The sequence below is a fragment of the Oryx dammah genome, unplaced genomic scaffold, assembly GCF_014754425.2.
Source record: "Oryx dammah isolate SB20612 unplaced genomic scaffold, SCBI_Odam_1.1 HiC_scaffold_2, whole genome shotgun sequence".
Lineage (NCBI taxonomy): Eukaryota > Metazoa > Chordata > Mammalia > Artiodactyla > Bovidae > Oryx > Oryx dammah.
This window is the reverse complement of record NW_024070186.1, coordinates 62,650,440-62,669,587: the sequence shown is the minus strand read 5'-3', so window position 1 is coordinate 62,669,587 and position 19,148 is coordinate 62,650,440. Positions and strand designations below refer to the sequence as shown.

At 37.7% G+C, this 19,148-nt stretch overlaps 1 protein-coding gene across 1 annotated transcript in view; it reads left to right on the top strand.

Annotated features, from left to right (window-relative positions):
- The first annotated feature begins 11,070 nt into the window (after nucleotides 1-11,070).
- The window catches only part of SPATA16 (spermatogenesis associated 16), a 241,850-nt gene continuing 233,772 nt past the window's right edge, over nucleotides 11,071-19,148 (top strand). The window contains 3 exon segments of the mRNA XM_040265364.1: nucleotides 11,071-11,120; nucleotides 11,838-11,906; nucleotides 11,908-12,454. Of these exon segments, the coding sequence (XP_040121298.1) occupies nucleotides 11,071-11,120; nucleotides 11,838-11,906; nucleotides 11,908-12,454 (666 nt within the window).

Here is a 19,148-nt window from a genome sequence, read left to right as displayed (position 1 = left end):
CTTACAACTTATCTATAAATTTACAATTATTTCCAAACAAGTTAATGGGTTCATTTAAAAAATACATTTGTCACCTCTGGGTGGATGTAACTTTAAAACATGTTTGAGAACAGTTAATAATTTAAAGGGTAAGTAAAAGGATAAGAAATCTTTGTGGTTACTGTTCATTAATTGTGTGACTTTCTGCAAACAAAGCACTAAACTGTTCAGTTTCTTCATTTGGAAATTGCCACTGGGATAACCATTGACCTTGTGTATTATGGTGGAGGCAGTGGAGTGAGGTAGAAAGAGCCCTGAGAGTTGCAAGCTATGATTGAAAGCACTGTTTGGCTGTGTGACCATGAGCAGGTCATTGCACCTGCGTAAGGTTTCCTTGTTTTCATCAGATGAGAATATATTGAGAAGCCTCTCCATCTCCACCCTTCTACCATTCTAAGTTATATTTTAAGAAATAAAATGTGAAAGTCTAAGAAGTAAGCACTATAGCAACAGAATTAAAGAGTTGGCCAAAGTTAGGGGAAAAAAATTTTTTTTTCTTTATACATCTGTATAGTCTCAGCCTCTTAAGTAAATAGAAACTTGGATTACTTTTACAGACAGACAGTGCTCTGTTTGCAAAGAAAGAGAACTTTCTCTCAGGATGCCAATGAATTTGCCAGGCTGATTGCATTTATGCTTCAAGAAGAAATGTAGCCAAAGGTCTCTGAAGTACGTTGAAGCATGACTTGCCTTACCCTCATATTCCTCCCACAGCAAATGAGTTATTATTATTATTATTTTTTACAATCAAGTTAGATAAAGGATCTTAGAGAAGTACAGTTGTATTCTTATGGACCACACTTGTAAAGATAGCAAGTTGTATCATTATGACTTCCCCCAAAAGGTCTGATTTTTCTGATGCTTTTGGTTCTGAATGAGCCACACTTCATGTCAACAAAGAACCAGGGAAATTATTTATCCCCTAACAAAGACTAAAAAGAGACCAGGGTAGGCATATCATAAATATTGTTGACTTAGAGAAGAAAACAATAAAAATAGAAGGAAAAGAAAAGAAAGACAGAATCAGGATGCCACAGTGTCTAGAGAAACTCTCTCTCCATAGTGAAGTCAATTTGTAAAAGCTAGCTTATATTTAGGGGCCTGTGTGGTAAGTCGCTTAAGTTGTGTCCAACTCTTTGTGACCACCTGGACTATAGCCTGCCAGGCTCCTCTGTCCATGGGGTTCTGCAGGCAAGAATACTGAAGGCAAGGGTACTGCCATACCCTCCTCCAAGGGATCTTCCCAATCCAGGGATCAAACCTGCATCTCTTGTGTCTCCTGCACTGGCAGGTGGGTTCTTTACTACTAACGCCACCTGACTTTCAACTAACTGTCTAAGCTCCTGTAATATGGTACAGCAGGAAAAAAAGAACATAACTATGAATTTGTCGATAAATGTACTGTAAGATACAATCATCTGTTTGCCCAGTCAACAAATATTTATTGTGTACTCTGTGTCAGGCTCTGAATATGAGGCAGTGAATTAGGCATACAAGGTTCATTGTCTCAGGGAGCTTATATTCTGGTGTGAAAAGGTAGATTCAAAACCAATACAGTATTGTAAAGTAAAATAAAAATAATAAATAAATAATGAAAAAAATAAATGACACATATACATAGACTAATATATGTGAGTAAATATATCTGTGATAAGTGGTATGGTGAGATTTAAAAGATATATGACTGGGCTAGACTAGGCTAAGTCACTTTATCGTGTCTGACTCTTTGCAACCCTATGGACTGTAGACTGCCAGGTTCTGTCCATGGGGTTCTCCAATACAACTGGGGGAATTACTTTTAATTAATTAGAGAAGATTTCTTTAGGAACAACATTTAAGCTATAATCTGAATAATGTGAAAAACACAATGAAGAAAACGCTCATAGACCAACTACTGCAAAGGCTCCAAGGTGGGAATGAACTTGTTAAAACAGCAGAACAAAATAAAAGCCAAGTGGCTGAAACAAAGTAGACAAAGCAGGAAATGCATGATGAATTTTCAGGTATAAGAGGTTTTTATTCTATTCTAGGTATTGTGGGCAGCCACTTAAAGATTTAACGCAAGAATATGGTGGGATCTGATTTTCATTTAGAAGGACGACTTGGCTGCTGTGTGTGAGAGAACAATTTCAATAATCTAGGCAAGAAATTATGGGGTTAGAAAGCATCAGCATGGGTATGGATAGAGGTGGAACTTTGAAAGAAAAAGTCAGTAGGACCTCATGATGGATTGGACAATAGAATTAAGTAAAAGAAAGGAAGGAAAGAAAACTCATACGGTTCTGTTCTGACCAATGGATGTGGGGGCTTATACTGGAATGGGGAAGACTGGGTGATGGGTAACTGAAGATGAGATTTAAGAGACTTGTTTTGGGCTTTTAAATTTTAAGATGTATATTAGGCAATCCAAGTAGAGGTGTCACACGGTGAGGTATACAGTTTTGAATTCCTGGGAGTATTCTGACGGCTAGAGTTGTAACCCTGGGAGTTATGATGGTATTTGAAGCAACAGGATTGGACAAGATCACCTAACCAGACAATGCAGATGGAGAAAAAAAGCAGCTCCAGCTGTCGGGTGCAACAGAAGAGGAAGGGCCAACCTCGGAGATCAAGAAAGAGTGCTCAGTGAAGTAATAGGAAAATAAGAACTGCAAGGTGCCATAGAAGGGGAGATGACGGTGTTCCACTAATGCAAGTGTCCTCAGTTAAGAATACTGCCAATAGGTCTGGCAGATGAGCTACTCGGCAACGTGAAAGTCACTGATGACCTTCGTCAGAGCAGTCTTAATGGACTAGGAAAGAGTGGAGTCTGCAGAGACTGGATTGGGGAAGAAAACTTGTGATGAAAAAGTGGAGACAGAGAATGTAAAAGCTCTTTTCAGTCCTTTTGCAGTGGAGGGGAGCAGCAGTATGGGATGGCAGCAGGAAGGAGATGTGAAGGCAAGAAAGTTTGCTTGCTTTTCCTTAAAGTGTTGCTAGATCTGTGTGTGCATTAACGGATTAAGCAAGAGAGGAAGTGACGATTGCAGAAGCAAAGTGGTTGAGAGGTTTGGAGACACAGGATTGAGACAAAAGTGTTTAACCTTTGAAAGAGTGGAGGCGTGTTCAAGGAAGCCACATGTGCAATGAGCTCACTTCTTCTCTTATGTGCTATTACATCAGTTATCTCATTTGATTCTCACATGATTCTCCTGAATCCAATTATTCCCATTTCTGGGGGAGGAAAATAATGTTTAGAGAGGTTGGATAATTTCTCCTAGAACACATAGTTTATAAATAATATATCTAGAATTCAAACTTTTTGTGCAACTTCAAACTGAATGCTCTTTCCACGGTGTAAAGCCATGAACAATGAAGATACCTTTCTAATGCTCTCTGATGCAACATAACAGATGTTCACAGTGTACCAGGTACAATGAAACACAGTTGTTTTGATGCCATTATTACCATTTGGTGACTCTGTGATCAGCAAATGGGTTGTCAATTTAAAGTCTGGAATCTCCTGCTCATATGGAAGTGTAATGCCCACATTATTTTTTCAGAATTTAATGACTTCTGGAATAAAACAGGACCATATGTATACTTGCAACTAATGATCTTATTAAAAATGTCTAGTGCCTTTCTCAACAAATCTGCTTCATATACTTGTTAGCTGTAAATTGCCAATTAATTCTTTTTCCACTTAATAGAAAGTCCACCCAATAAAACAGTGATAAAATTGAATACCTTGTTACTAAATTTTGAAAAAAATGTTTTTTAAAGTAGAGAAAGTGTAAATCAATGGTGGTGAAATGCAGAGGAATTTATTATCGTGTGGTTCAAAAGTCATGGAATTTGACATCAAATGTCCCAAGTTTAAGGTCTAAATTATCTTGGTGATCCCTCAAGTTGTTTAATCACTTGCTTTCCTCATTAGTAAAATAAGGGTAATAATATTTATGCAAAAAAGTTGTTGCGAGAAACAAATGAAATAATCCAGTGAGATAACCTTGTACACTGGGAGTACTTGTTGGCTGCTATTATTATTCAGATAACACTACACAGTATGTTTTATTTTGTGTTTCTTAATAAGTATCATGAGCCCAATTCATTCTCCCTTCTGATAATGGTGAACTATTCCTTATGATTACTTGGATAAAGAGAAGAAAAATTGCCTGTATAGGAACACCTCTCATTGTGCCTCTTCCAAAACCAAATCTCTTCAACTGCATCCGTCTCCGGTTCCCACAGAAGCATGTTCGTTATTGCTAGCATACTACTCACCTCACCTATGCGGTCCTTTCAAAGCGCAAAAGTATATTGAGGACCTATTAGTTTCCAGATTCTGAAGGCACTAAACATCAGGATTAGACTCTTCTCAATGTTATGTGGCAGCCTGGATGGGAAGAGAGTTTTGGGGAGAATGGATACACACATATATATGGCTGAGTCCCTTCACTGTCCATCTGAAACTGTCACAACATTGTTAATCAGCTTCCCAGGTGCACTAGTGGTTCAAAACCTGCCTGCCAATGCAAGAGACACAGGAGACGTGGGTTCAGTCCCTGGGTTGGGAAGATACCCTGGAGGAGAACGTGGCAATCCACTCCATTATTTTTGCCTGGAGAATCCCAGGATGGAGGAGCCTGGTGGGCTCTAGTTCATAGGACTGCAAAGAGTTGGACAGGACTGAAGTGACTTAGCGTGCACTGGAATACAAAAGTAGGAAGTCAAGAAACGCCTGGAGTAACAGGCAAATTTGGCCTTGGAGTACAGAATGAAGCAGGGCAAAGGCAATAGAGTTCTGCCAAGAGAATGCACTGATCATAGCAAACACCCTCTTCCAACAACACAAGAGAAGACTCTACACATGGACATCACCAGATGGCCAACAGCAAAATCAGATTGATTATATTCTTTGCAGCCAAAGATGGAGAAGCTCTGTACAGTCAGCAAAAACAAGACCAGGAGCTGACTGTGGCTCAGATCATGAACTCCTTATTGCCAAATTCAGACTGAAACTGAAGAAAGTGGAGAAAACCACTAGACCATTCAGGTATGACCTAAATCAAATCCCTTATGATTATACAGTGGAAGTGAGAAATAGATTTAAGGGACTAGATCTGATTGAGTAACTGATGAACTATGGATGGAGGTTTGTGACATTGTACAGGAGACAGGAATCAAGACAATCCCCAAGAAAAAGAAATGCAAAAAAGCAAAATGGCTGTCTGAGGAGGCCTTACAAATAGCTGTGAAAAGAAGAGAAGCAAAAAGCAAAGGAGAAAAGGAAAGATATACCCATTTGAATGCAGTGTTCCAAAGAATAGCAAGGAGAGATAAGAAAGCCTTCCTCAGCGATCAATGCAAAGTAATAGAGGAAAACAACAGAATGGGAAAGACTAAAGATCTCTTCAAGAAAATTAGAGATACCAAGGGAACATTTCATGCAAAGATGGGCTTGATCAAGGACAGAAATGGTATGGACCTAACAGAAGCAGACGATATTAAGAAGAGGTGGCAAGAATACACAGAAGAACTGTACAAAAAGATCTTCATAACCCAGATAATCATGATGGTGTGATCACTCACCTAGAGCCAGACATCCTGGAATGTGAAGTCAAGTGGGCCTTAGGAAGCATCACTACAAACAAAGCTAGTGGAGGTGATGTCATTCCAGTTGAGCTATTTCAAATCCTCAAAGATAATGCTGTGAAAGTGCTGCACTCAATATGCCAGCAAATTTGGAAAACTCAGCAGTGGCCACAGGACTAGAAAAGGTCAGTTTTCATTCCAATCCCAAAGAAAGGCAATGCCAAAGAATGTTCAAACTACTGCACAATTGCACTCATCTCACACACTAGTAAAGTAATGCTTAAAATTCTCCAAGCCAGGCTTCAGTAGTACATGAACCGTGAACTTCCATATGTTCAAACTGCTTTTAGAAAAGGCAGAGGAACCAGAGATCAAATTGCCAACATCCACTGGATCATCAAAAAAGCAAGAGAGTTCCGGAAAAACATCTATTTCTGCTTTATTGACTATACCAAAGCCTTTGACTGTGTGGACCACAATAAACTGTGGAAAATTCTAAAAGAGATGGGAATACCAGACCACCTGACCTGCCTCTTGAGAAATCTGTGTGTGGGTCAGAAAGCAACATTAGAACTGGACATGGACCAACAGACTGGTTCCAGATAGGAAAAGGAGTACGTCAAGGCTGTATATTGCCACCCTGTTTATTTAACTTATATGCAGAGTACATCATGAGGAACACTGGAGTGGAAGAAGCACAAGCTGGAATCAAGATTGCTGGGAGACATATCAATAACCTCAGATATGCAGATGACACCACCATTATGGCAGAAAGTGAAAAAGAACTAAAGAGCCTCTTGATTAAAGTGAGAGAGGAGAATGAGAAAGTTGGCTTAAAGCTTAACATTCAGAAAACTAAGATCATGGCATCCGGTCCCATCACTTCATGGCAAATAGATGAGGAAACAGTGTCAGACTTTTTTGGAGGGGGCTCCAAAATCACTGCAGATGGTGATTGCAGCCATGAAATTAAAAGACGCTTACTCCTTGGAAGGAAAGTTATGACCAACCTAGATAGCATAAACTCAATGGACATGGGTTTGGGTGGACTCCGAGAGTTGGTGATGGACAGGGAGGCCTTGTGTGCTGCAGTTCATGGGGTTGCAAAAATTGGACATGACTGAGCAAACGAACAGAACTGAACTCCAATACAAAATAAAAAGTTAAAAAAAGGCAGGGATTGTGATGCATTCTTGCACCTTCAGCACTTCACAGTCTTGTTAGACAATGTCTGCTCTATGCCAAGTTATTTACCTATACATCCCTCTCCCCATCCTACAACCTCACCCCCATGCATTCTAGAACGCCGAGAATCCTGTCTTGGTCATCCTTGGTTTCCTTTATAACACATAGCATGTGACATTTCTCTTGGTAGATGTTTAATAAATTATTATTGAATCAAAGAAATATTCTGTAGTGTGTTTTTTTAAAATATCAAGGTGTACTAGTGGACTAACAAGCAAGATGCTTTTCCTTATAATGTCTCTCTTACATTTAACAGCAAGTTAAAATTAGATCCTTTCTTTTTTTTAAAGAAAGAAAACCATAGCAACTGTGATGTTGAATGTTTCAGAGAGCAAATTTTTAAGAATTCTCTTTTTCTGAATTGCCCATGTTTAAACTGCTGATTTCAATCAAAATGCTAATAAATAATTTGTCATACTAACAGCCATATAAACCACTGATTGTATCTTTGAAGTGATAGAGTCTCCCATATAAGACAGAATGCTTAATGAAATGCTCTCAGAAAAAATGAATGTGTTGAAAATCCACTGAATAAATTTTCAACGGTTACCCTCTGGAAATGATTGAACATTAACCTTTGTTTCTAGTACCTGCATTTATTATAAAACCTTCAAGAGTGTTCTGTTTCATATCAATATTTGCTGAAGTTTTTTAAGACATGGCCTCTAAGAGGAAATCAATTTTACAGTCTTCTAAATGAAAGAATGGGTATTTTTACAGAATGTTATCAGTGAATACCTCTTTGATATACATAATGATTATCTAATAGTTTTCTCTAAATGTATTTTTATTGAAGTAATGATTAAAATGTAACTCAGTGCCTTAGGAACACTGACTAATGTCATGTTAATCAACTTGAGTACTAAAAAAAAAACTGAAGAGGTTGATAGTTTAAATCTAGTTGGTAGATGATTCACTTGAACTATCAAAGAAGAAAATGTACTATACCCAGGACCAAATTTAAAATGAAACCAAACAAAATGTAGGAAAACCACCTCAGAAACAACTCTTAGAAAGTTAAACCAAACCTTTAAAAAAATCTAATTTACTTCCCTTAAAATGTTTTAAATTAGTCTTTGATTCACAGAATCCATGCTGATCAATATCTATTAAATGTCTGCTCTATGAAAAGCACTGAACTAATGTCAAGATAAACAGATTTCTCTTTTTAGGGGGCTTGGAGGAAGAAATAAGTCATTCACATATAACCATAATGTGGAATATAGGACTGTAAATGTTGTCGTTATTCTGAGGAGGGAGAGATGGAAAACTTCTGGCTAGGTTTGGACAGGTCGAATGAGATGAGAACAGGGAAATGGAGAATTCTTAGCAGACAGACTGAAAACAAGTATCTTTTTTGGTAGTAACAAGAAGTTCAGCTTGACTACAGAGCAGTTTGCAGAAGGTGTGCTAAATAAGTCTGGTAACACACATTGAGCTAGCTGGTAAAAGGCCTTAAATTCCAGATTATTTAAATGGTGTTGTATATTTAAAAAAAAAAAAGCTGTAAGTGAACAGTTTCATAACACTTTTGTAGACATGCAACAATTTTTATAAAGAATTGGCTCTAAATCTGAAGCTGAAATCACCTGATTTAGAACAACACTGAAAAATATTGGTTGAGTTTGGCCATACTTTTTCAGCCTGTACATAGAGGTCACTTTTAGACATTAGGATACTTATTCTTGGTTTTTGTGGGGACCTGAATTTTCTTGGACAAATTTGGGATATTTACTCTTTCAGATGTTTGAAAATGTCACAAATATTTTCCCTTGATTGCTGTATATGCCATGTACATTTCTTCCTCCTCTGTTGTTGTATGGGGCCTCCTTGGTGGCTCAGATGGTAAAGCGTCTGCCTGCAATGCAGGAGACCCAGGGTTCGATCCCTGGGTTGGGAAGATCCCCTGAAGAAGGAAATGGCAGCCCACTCCAGTACTCTTGCCTGGAAAATTCCATGGACAAAGGAGCCTGGAGGGCTACAGCACATGGGGTCACAAAGAGTCGGACACAGCTGAGTGACTTCACGTTCTTTTCTTTCTTTCTTTCTATTGTTGTTTCTTGTAAAAAACTGCATTGAAGAACAAAACTGTGATCTTTATAGAGACATTTAAGGACTGATGAAGAAATACTCAGAAGCCTGTTTCTTGAAAAAACAATAAAACTTTCTTGCAAAGTAAAAAGGTGCATAATTGTGTTGGGGGTGCACACAACTGACAGGAAGACTGGAGTAGGGGAATTTGAAGGAAAAGAGGTGGAGGGAGAGAGAGAAGGAGGGAGAGAGAGGGGAGAAAGAGAGAACAATTACCTTTTACAAGAAGTGGTTGTAAAGATAAGTTTATGTATTCAAGAGGTGAAATAAATGCAGAAGAGATATGTAATGCTGCTGTAGACACTAAAAATTACTAGCCACAACCAACTACAGATAATCTCACATATTTTAGCGACTATGCTTGACGTAGAGAGAGTTTAGAAAAGCTACCCAGGAGATACTATGAACATCTTTAAATAGCTTAAAATTTGAAATAGCCCATGCTGCTGCTGCTGCTGCTAAGTCGCTTCAGTCATGTCCGACTCTGTGCGACCCCAGAGACGGCAGCCTACCAGGCTCTATGTCCCTGGGATTCTCCAGGCAAGAACACTGGAGTGGGTTGCCATTCTCCAATGCATGAAAGTGAAAAGTGAAATATTTCCTGTTTATATATTTGAAGCTGATTGTAAGAATGAATATGAATCAGAGATCCTTAAAATCAGGTATTTTGAGCTTTAAACAAGTTTTAAGAGCATCACGTCTCTTGCATTGCAGATAGTACTGGACAAGAGGGGAACACAAATATAATTTTTATAGTATTGGTAAGAAACAAGCTGAGTTTGGAACTTAGCCACGTTGTGGTATATAAATCTTACTCAAAATTTTATAAAACCCTTAAAAACTAATATAATGTATGTATGGCGTTAGAGTTTTACTACTTCCATTTCTATAGCTTTACTACTGAAAAAAGCTTATTGGTACAGATGTATATCTTGAGTCTTCATCCACTGGAGATCTTAATTCAAGGACTGAAGCTAACTTTTCCCAAACCAAAGCATATGTGGCACAAAAGAGCAAATAAAGATAGAGTGATGGTAAAGAGTTTTTCCCTCTCTACCGTGAGTAGCCACATTAGTGGTCCAAAAGATATACTGGATACCAGCAATGAAATCAAGAGACGAAAAGAAAACAGGGCCTTTCCTGAATGCAGTTATGCTGTGATGATGGGTCTAATGATGCTCAGCCATAACTATCTCCTTCAATACTGAGTATAACACAGACTGGCAAAATTTTTAATCTTTTAGGTGTTTTCCCCCACATAGACACAATGTACTAATAAATCAGTGCAAATCACTGGGGAAATATTTTTCTAGTGTTTAACTTCTGCAAATTAACATTCAAGATAGCTGGTATTAGAATTACTTGAAATTCAGTCTTTCCTATAAGATAATACGGATCATCACAGTAGATGTTTTGATGTGTCCAATTTTGATCTGAACCATTTCTGATGACCCAAGTTCAGTGTAGTAGGGAGGGGGAAAGTGCCTCAAAGGTTACAGTCATATATACAGTTTTGTATCTTCCTACACTTTGCCAAGAATTACTGTTGTTAAACTTCAGACCATTTTAAAGGTTTTCTGTGGCATATCTGTCTTTCAAGCAAACAAATGAAAATAATCAACATCAATCAACATCTTATGATTAACAAAATCATAAGATTTGAGAAGCTAGTCAAGACTTTCTCTTGAGTCAGGCAATGACCCTGTAGCAGTTGAAAATAAGCAAGAATGTTAGCTTTTATTTCATCATTATTATATTTGGCTCTTCTTTCTTACATATTCTCTTCTCTTTGTGTTCTAAGTTTCCTATCCTAAACAACAGCATGCCTTAGAGGAAGTACTCCAAATCAGGAGTTAGTGACTGGAAGTAGCGATCCAGGAAGGAAATAGCGATCCAGGTTCCCCCAATGACCAACAGCATGACTCATATAAAGCAACTTAATATTTCTGTCCCTTAGTTTCCTTGAAAAAATTTGTTCCTTATTCCTATTTATCCTACAGAATTATTTCCAGAACAGGATACAATAGGTGAAAGAGTCTTAAAAATAGGTACCAACCAAACTATACCATTACTAGTTTAACACATTTTATATTTTGAAACTGATCTAGAAGCAGAAATAGTATGCAGAAATCTTTGAATCAAATAACTGTTAGTTATATTTTTGAACACCTGTAATTTAAGAATATATCTCATCTTCATATACTATGATACCTGATATCATTGCTACCAAAATATGAATACAGTAGACTCAAGCTGAATCTGTGGCTCCTTTAGATGAGAGGGTGAATGCCATGTTCTTCTGCTTTCAAGTCCATGCCAAATAAGAGTTACCTTTAAAGCTGTTTAAGCTTGAGATTCCCATTAATAAGAGGAGAAATAAACTGAGGAAACATTGTGCTCATAACAGTTTCTGGAAGCCTTTCAGAGGAGGCAGAAGTGGTTTCTTTCGACTCCCAAGTCTATTATGCAGGTTAGCAGTATATTTTATAATGAGTTCTAGACCACCTGCCTTCCTGAGGAAATTAAGATCAAGATATATTTTTTTAGTTCTTTTTTTTCCCTCAGTGGTTATGTATAAGATTTTCCTATTCAATGAGTTTGAGCACCCATAAAAATATTCATTCAGTGTTGTTCAGCTATAGATGATTATTTTTAAAGACATTGTCTAAATGTGTTTTTGATGAATTCTTGGGGAATTTTGAGACTGAAACATATACTTCTCTATTAAAACAGTCAGCAGATGATGTCTATACAGTTTTAGTTTACGGTGATGAATACCTACAATGAATTAAACAGCATTTTCAATGAAGTTAACTATAGTCTGACTAAAACCACTGGAACTTCAAAATTTTGTTTTAATTATTTTTCTTATTCTCACCCCTTTACAGGTGTTTTAAGGGGCAATCAGTGGATTCAGGAAGCAGTAGGAGCTTGGAGAATACAATAAATAAGGTCTTCTTCCAAAGATAAACACAGCAACAAAATGTCCACTTTAGCAAACCCACCCAGCATCCTGGAAATGCCACAAGAGATTAAGAAAAGCTGTGGAGACAAACAGGTAGAAATCACAGTTGAAAGAATAAAAATGGCAAAGAGTCTCAAAGAAAAACAAAGTAATGATTTAGAGAAAGTGGCCTTTAAACGGAAGGCAGAAGGTGATGAAAAGCCAGCTGGAAAGAAAGAGGCAAAGATAATAGAACTTGACAGTCTATTGATCACCATGCCCCTGCCTCATATACCCTTAAAGAATATCATGGATGTGGAGGTGAAGTTGGTCTACGTTGATGAAGAGAACGTGAGCTATGAGTTTGTGGAATCCTACCCGTCCACTGGGAATCGGCCAACATGCCGAGCTGCTGAAATAGTGGAACCTTTCTGTGGACCTAATTTCAGCGTTCTGCCTCAGATTGACAAATGGCTTCAGGTAGCCTTAAAGGATGCCAGTTCTTGCTACAGACAGAAGAAATATGCTGTGGCAGCAGGACAGTTCAGAACAGCACTGGAGGTATGGGGTAAGAGAAAACAGATTGGTGACAGTAAGCTGTGAAAGGGAAAGTTGTGATTACTGTGAGACACTCTGATCATGCTGTAATGAAAATACAGTATGAAAATATTGAATATCAGGACTTTTCAGTCCTCAGTTTATACCAATACAATATGCCTGCAAATTAATATGCTTGTGTACACTCGACGTATAGAAATCAGCCCCAAAGCATATTTCATGCTTTTTCCCTAACAAACACTGCAGTGAATAGTAACATATATTAAAATGCAGTTGGTTTTGCAATTTCAATGTACACCTATAAAAGCCTTAAAGTTTCAATACAGTAGTAGTGGGTAGAATATAGATTCCCTAGAAATAGGCAGTTAATGAGGATACATATTATCCCCTTTTGATATGTAGTCTTCATGATTAAACATAACCATCTTACTTTTAGCATGGGCTGATAATTTATGCATAATACTGATTGAAAACAAAATAACACCATTTCACCTTACCATCAAACTTCACTTCCCTTCCCCTCCTAGTGAGCTTTATGAATAATTAGTTTTCTCTGTGTAAGCAGGTAAGTTGATCAATACCTTGGCATAAAGATTTAGCCCATGGGCTAATAGATGTAAGAATAAAACACAAAAAAAGGTCACAGGAAGAAATGCACCATCTCGTGACTCATTGAACTTATAAAAGGACCAAAGTATGCAGCTAGAACTCCTATTGGCTTGGCAATATTGGTGACTGCATATTTTAAAAAATTTCAATGCATTTTATATATGTCTGGTGGCCACTGGAGATATAAAAAATGAGTTAAGACATGGTAGCGTCCCTCTAACAGTCTGTGAGGGAGAAGACCCAGTAAATAGTTAAATGGAAATGGTATTAAGGCATGACTCTTCCACCATGGAACCAGGGCCATGTGCAGGAGTCAAATGTGAGATTTTGTGATGAAGCTTTAAAGAGTAAAGTGTTACTTCCAGTCTTAGTCACAGGTTAAAAATGACTACATCTACAATGAGTTATTAATGAACAGTAGAAGAAAATGTGCCCCTAAATATTGAAAAACAAACCCTAGGCACAAAAAAGAAGGCCCAAAGAGACATGAGTGATGAGGTAGCATACAAACAGATGCATCTGTAGATACTTCTGTCCTTATTAAGGGTCATTTACACAAGTGAAGAGTGGTGCACTCTGTAAACTTCTGAACTGTGTAAAAAGTGCCCCCAAGAACCTTCTGCTGTTCTTTGAGCTAAAGACCAGAAGCCATTGACTGTGGAAAGGAAGCTACGTGTAGACTCCAGGAAGAACCATGGGCACTTCTGCTAGGACTATTTTCAGCTGAAATTTTTTTGGGGGAAAGGACAGGGTTAAAGGTGTAATTCTATTATTACAGGGTTAAAGGTGTAATTTTATCCTTTCCAGACAAAGGAAAAGAATCATTTTGGCAATGGGGGATAAAAGGCATAGAATAAGAAAGAACATAAACTTCAAATTAAGTCTAGTTAGAGAAACAAAAGGTATTTGCATTAACTAGAAGAAATTATCCATTTTTTCCATAAATCCCAGTGTTCAAAATTGTAAAATTTGAATTTGGTTTTAATGACCCCAAGATGTGTAATTGTACTGGAATATGCTTAAGTGTTTTGACTCTGTTGTGCACATTCTCTGTCTGTCTTTCCCTCTCTCTCTCTCCCCTCCCCAACCTCCCCCCTCTCTCAAGGGTTTTTAGGAAAGTGTTGGATGCTGACACTAATTACTGGTAATTAACAAAGGTAATTATTTTGAGACCAAAACTTAGCTTAGACATCTGGCCTAGCTTTTGTCTAATTATCCTAGGAGTTAACTTTTGAAATCTTACCTAGAATGTCTCTTAATAAACCAAAGTTACTAGGAATAGAAAAGATATTTAACCTTTTTAACTCTCCTCTCCTGAATTTAACTTCTATTGAATTTAATTGCTTCCATACTGACTATTCGCAGGTATTACTTAATGCATCTATTGCTTTAGGTCCTACCATGACTAAGATAGGATGAATGACAGAGACCAAGGCATAATGATAAGGATCACACCTAAAAGATAGATGCATCAATGAATATTTCAGTGTGTGAAGTTAGAATTAGGTTTGGCTGCAAATAACAAAAACCCAAAATACCTGTGTCAAAAGCAAGAGAGTTGTTGTTTATTTTCACATAAATGTTAGGTAGTCAAGGACTGGTACAGTATGATCATCAGGTACCAGATTCTGTTTTGTTCTTAAAGATGTGGCTGTGACCTCAGGATCCAAATGACAGCTCCTGTTGGTTTTATCATGCCCACCTTCTAACCAGCCAGGAAAGGGCAAAAGGAAGGAGAGAGTCACACTGTGTCCTTCTAAGCACACTTCAAGGGAAGTTGCACACACCATTTCCATTTTTTTATATTGACACAAATTTGGTCATGTGGCTGCACAGACCTACAAGAAATGCTGAAAAATAAGATTTTGATTCCCAATGGCCCTAACATTCAGGGGTCCTATTACTGATAAAGAAGGGGAGACTGGACATGACTGTTGAAGGATAACTAGCAACTCTCCTGTGATTATTATATGGGGTGGGGAGGGCACTGTGAGGTATACAAAATGATTGGCATCTGAGTGGTACAGGTACAGAGTCGGGCTGTAGAAATACACAGAAGGCTGCTTGTGGTTTAAGGTAAGACCATGAAAAGAAAAAGTGAAAACTGGGGAAAGGCACTAGAAATTTGTGGCTATTAATAGACACAATAATTTCCAACTCATCTAATAAATCCATTAGGAATGTTCTAATTCTGTTAGTTTCCCTGTGCTCTTGACAAAATCTTAACTCCTTTTGTTTTTATAACATGGTAACCAGACAAGTAAATTCATGGTATTTTATAATGAATAAGATAAAATGATATGCAGCGATTCAGAAGATAACAGTTTAGCTTCCAAAAAGCAGACAACTTTAATCTTTCAGGATTTCAGAACATAGGAGGCATTTATTTAAATGTGCTTGATGAAACTAATTCTGTGACTAGCTCTCAATCTTTGCTAAAATCAGTCATCATTTGCTCCTGTGTTTGAAATCACAGCAGAAAACATACCAGATGAGCAAAAGGCTATAAACCGAAAGATAAAAAACATACATTCATGTGAAATCACAGTTTTATGCCTAGATGCTATTACCTATAATTTTTAAAGAACAACTATATAAATTCCCCCTCTATTAAAATGTTACAGATTCTATTAAAAAATAAAGACATTGGCCTCATAGGCCAATGAGGCACATTAGGCAATACACACTATTTCCAATAAATTGCTTGTTGTTCAGTTGCTAAGTCATGTCTGACTCTTTGTGACCCCATAGACTGCGGCACTAAGCACAGCACACAGCCTGCAGCACGTCGGGCTTTCCTTTCCTTCACTGTCTCCTGGAGTTTGCTAAAATTCATGTCCATTGAGTTGGTGATGCTATGTAACCATCCAGTGAACTTCTTGGCTGTCAATAAAAAGTTAGAAGAGATTAATTCATAAACATTCTAGTTGAACTTTTTATTAGCAAACACCTTAAGGGTTTTGCTAATAGGAAAACTTAAAGGTCTGGGAATGTACTAATCACATTTTTGTCATTTATAAGAAAAACACTCAAATTATGAAGTCTAATAATTTTGTGGCATGCAACCTAAACAATGCCATCATTTCAGCCTTACTCATAAGATCTTAGTAACTCAGAGGCTTCCACCTTTTGAAGTAGAACAGACCTATACACACCCTTCAAGAGATGCAGCTTCAAACAATTCCACTGAACCAGCCAAAGAACATAGAGCACAACCTCCCTCACCAAATGGAATTTTCAATCCCGATTTCATCATGCAGGAACTCCTTAAGGTGCTTTTTTTCTTAATATCCTGGTGCTCCAGTCACTGTTCTGTGAAGTTAGAGTAATAACTCACATTTATGGGGCTCTTTCTATGTGTCAGGTATTATATTTTACATCCTGGGAATATTTACATTCAATGTTACATTTTATTCTCACAATAAGCATATGAGATGAAACTATTATTCTTCTATGCTAATGAGAAAACTAAGGGATAGAAAGGTTAAATCACCCGCTCAAGGATCAACAGCTAGAAGTGGTAGTGCCAGGGACTAAACCAAGGCGATCTGGTTCAGAGCTCACCACCTTAACCGCTATGCCCTTGCTACCCTAAGTGAGGGTTTGTGAGAAATACAGAACTTTGTGCCAGACCTGCAGAATCAGGATCTGGATTTTAAGAGATCCCAAATGGTCCTGGTACACATAGCAATTCAAGGAGATGAGATGAGAATCGCACTCTCTGAGATGCTGACACTGCACAAATTTGCCCTAAAATGAAAACTTTACAGTTTGGTCTCTGCCTTAAAATGCTTTATGCCCCTTGCTAATTTCATAGGAGGGCTTCTCTGAGTAGCTCAGTTGGTAAAGAATCTGCCTGCAATGCAAGAGACTTTGGTTCGATTCCTGGGTCAGGAAGACCTGCTGGAGAAGGGATAGGCTACCCACTCCAATACTTTGGCCACCTGATGCGAAGAACTGACTCGTTGGAAAAGACCCTGATGTTGGGAAAGATTGAAGGCAGGAGGAGAAGGGGATGACAGATGATGAGATGGTTGGATGGCATCACTGACTCAGTGGACAGAGCCTGAGCAAGCCCCGGGAGTTGGTGATGGACAGGGAAACCTGGCCTGCTGCAGTTTATGGGGTCACAGGAGTTGGACATGACTGAGCGACTGAACTGCACTGTATTTCATAGGAAAGAATTTCCTTTTAAGCATTTTTCTCTAACAATTGTGTGGAATTTGGGATTTCAAGGACCTTAATTTTTTTTTTAAGTTGGAGAGGTGAAAGGATCGACCTCGTATTTGTGCTGTGCAAGAATATCACAAAAATAGCTATCATTATATTATTTCATTAAAATATGGAGCAGTTTAACACCAAAAAAGAAAATAGAAAGGGCATACTCTCAAAATAGGGCATACTCTCAGAATGAAGGGTATTTTTAAAATAGATTATAGTTCAACTTCATGAAAAATTGACTAAATTGTCTTTTTTTTTTTTTTCATTGCCCCTTAGATCAATAAAGTACTGGTCTGAGAACCAGTTTTTGAGAATCACTGTTCTAGAACACATTTCCTTTATGGTAAACATTAAGTATCCAGGACGATTGAACCCACACCAGGGCCTTCTTATGAGATTACTTCCAATGTAATGGAATTTGGTATGAGGCAGGTCCATTTTGGAGCCCATCCAAAGGGGTTTATTTAATGAAGTAGCAAAGATATCTCATTATAGGGCCGCCTCACCTATAATTGCTCTGAGAATAATTCTGTAGCAAATCTCTAGGGCATGAAAATGTGGACATCCCAGAAAGCTTAATTTAAATGGATTCTAACACAGATAGTTCCTAGTCAACATAATCAAGAAATCGAGAGTTCACCAAATTCATGGAGTGCCCTGGAGCTAGCTGTCTTTTTACCCATCTGTGGATCTGCAAAGGGATTCAGTATTCATTTCTTAAACTCCTGCTGGGGTCCAGGCCTATGTATTTAGATAAGTATCACAATAGCCCTCAAAACAGATATCATCATCCCCATTTCACAGATTAAAAAAAAAAAAAAGATGCTCTAAAAAATTAAAAAAATAAACCTTACAAGTGCCCCAGCAAGGTTGTGGCAGGGCTGAGATCAAATTCCTGTGTCCTAATTTCATATCTGAATATCTTTACTTTCTTGCTTTTCATACTTAACAGTTTATAAAAGTTGTATAGGAGTATTATCTTTTTTTAAAAAAAGCAGATTCTGATATGTGGGGGTCTGTGATGGAGCATCCAGATTCCTCATTTCAAATGAGCTCCAAATGATGTCCATGTCTCTGGCCCAGGGATCACTCAAGTAGCAGAGACTTATGCCACACACTGGTAGGTTTGCAAATGCCTGCCATCGTGCAGGCAGTAAGCACTTGCAGATATCTAGCTCACATAATCTTAAGTGGCCACGAAGGTCCAGAGCTGTTAGAGTGCTGTATTTGGAGTCAGATTATCTGTTTAATGCTGCTTCTGGTACCCACTTGCTCTGTGACTTTGAGCAACTTTCTGAACCTCTTAAAACACTATTAAGCAGGAATGGTAAGAACTAAAGACCAATCAAAAGATGTTTTCACACAGACTGCTTGTTGGAAAACATGATGAGCTCGAAATACGTGTTCAGGTTGTCATTTTATTTCTTAAGTTCTTCATTTCTTTGTACAGTACGTATTCAACTTAAAACTTTAATGCCCCAAAGGATTTTGTCCAATTCAGTAGTTTATCATCATTTTAACCCATCTCCTTTTTTCCTTTAATTAACATCAAAATTTCATAGTTTTTGTTAAAAACTATATTTAATCAAAGCAAGGGACCACAATAATTCACTGCTTTTTACTTTATTTTATACCTTTTTAGAAGAAATAATCTAAATCAAACACTATTTTGAACTATAAACTGCTTCTGACAAAAAATACAAGCTTTCACTTAAATGCTCAAATTGTTATGCTAGAAGCAGTTCATTTTGTTCTTAGTTCTTACATATAAAGTGATTTGAACTCTGAATGGTAAGATCAGAATTGAACATTTCAGTTTCTGTTATGATTGTTGCCATCTTTGTTCCATCCGGGGGCATCATGTAAT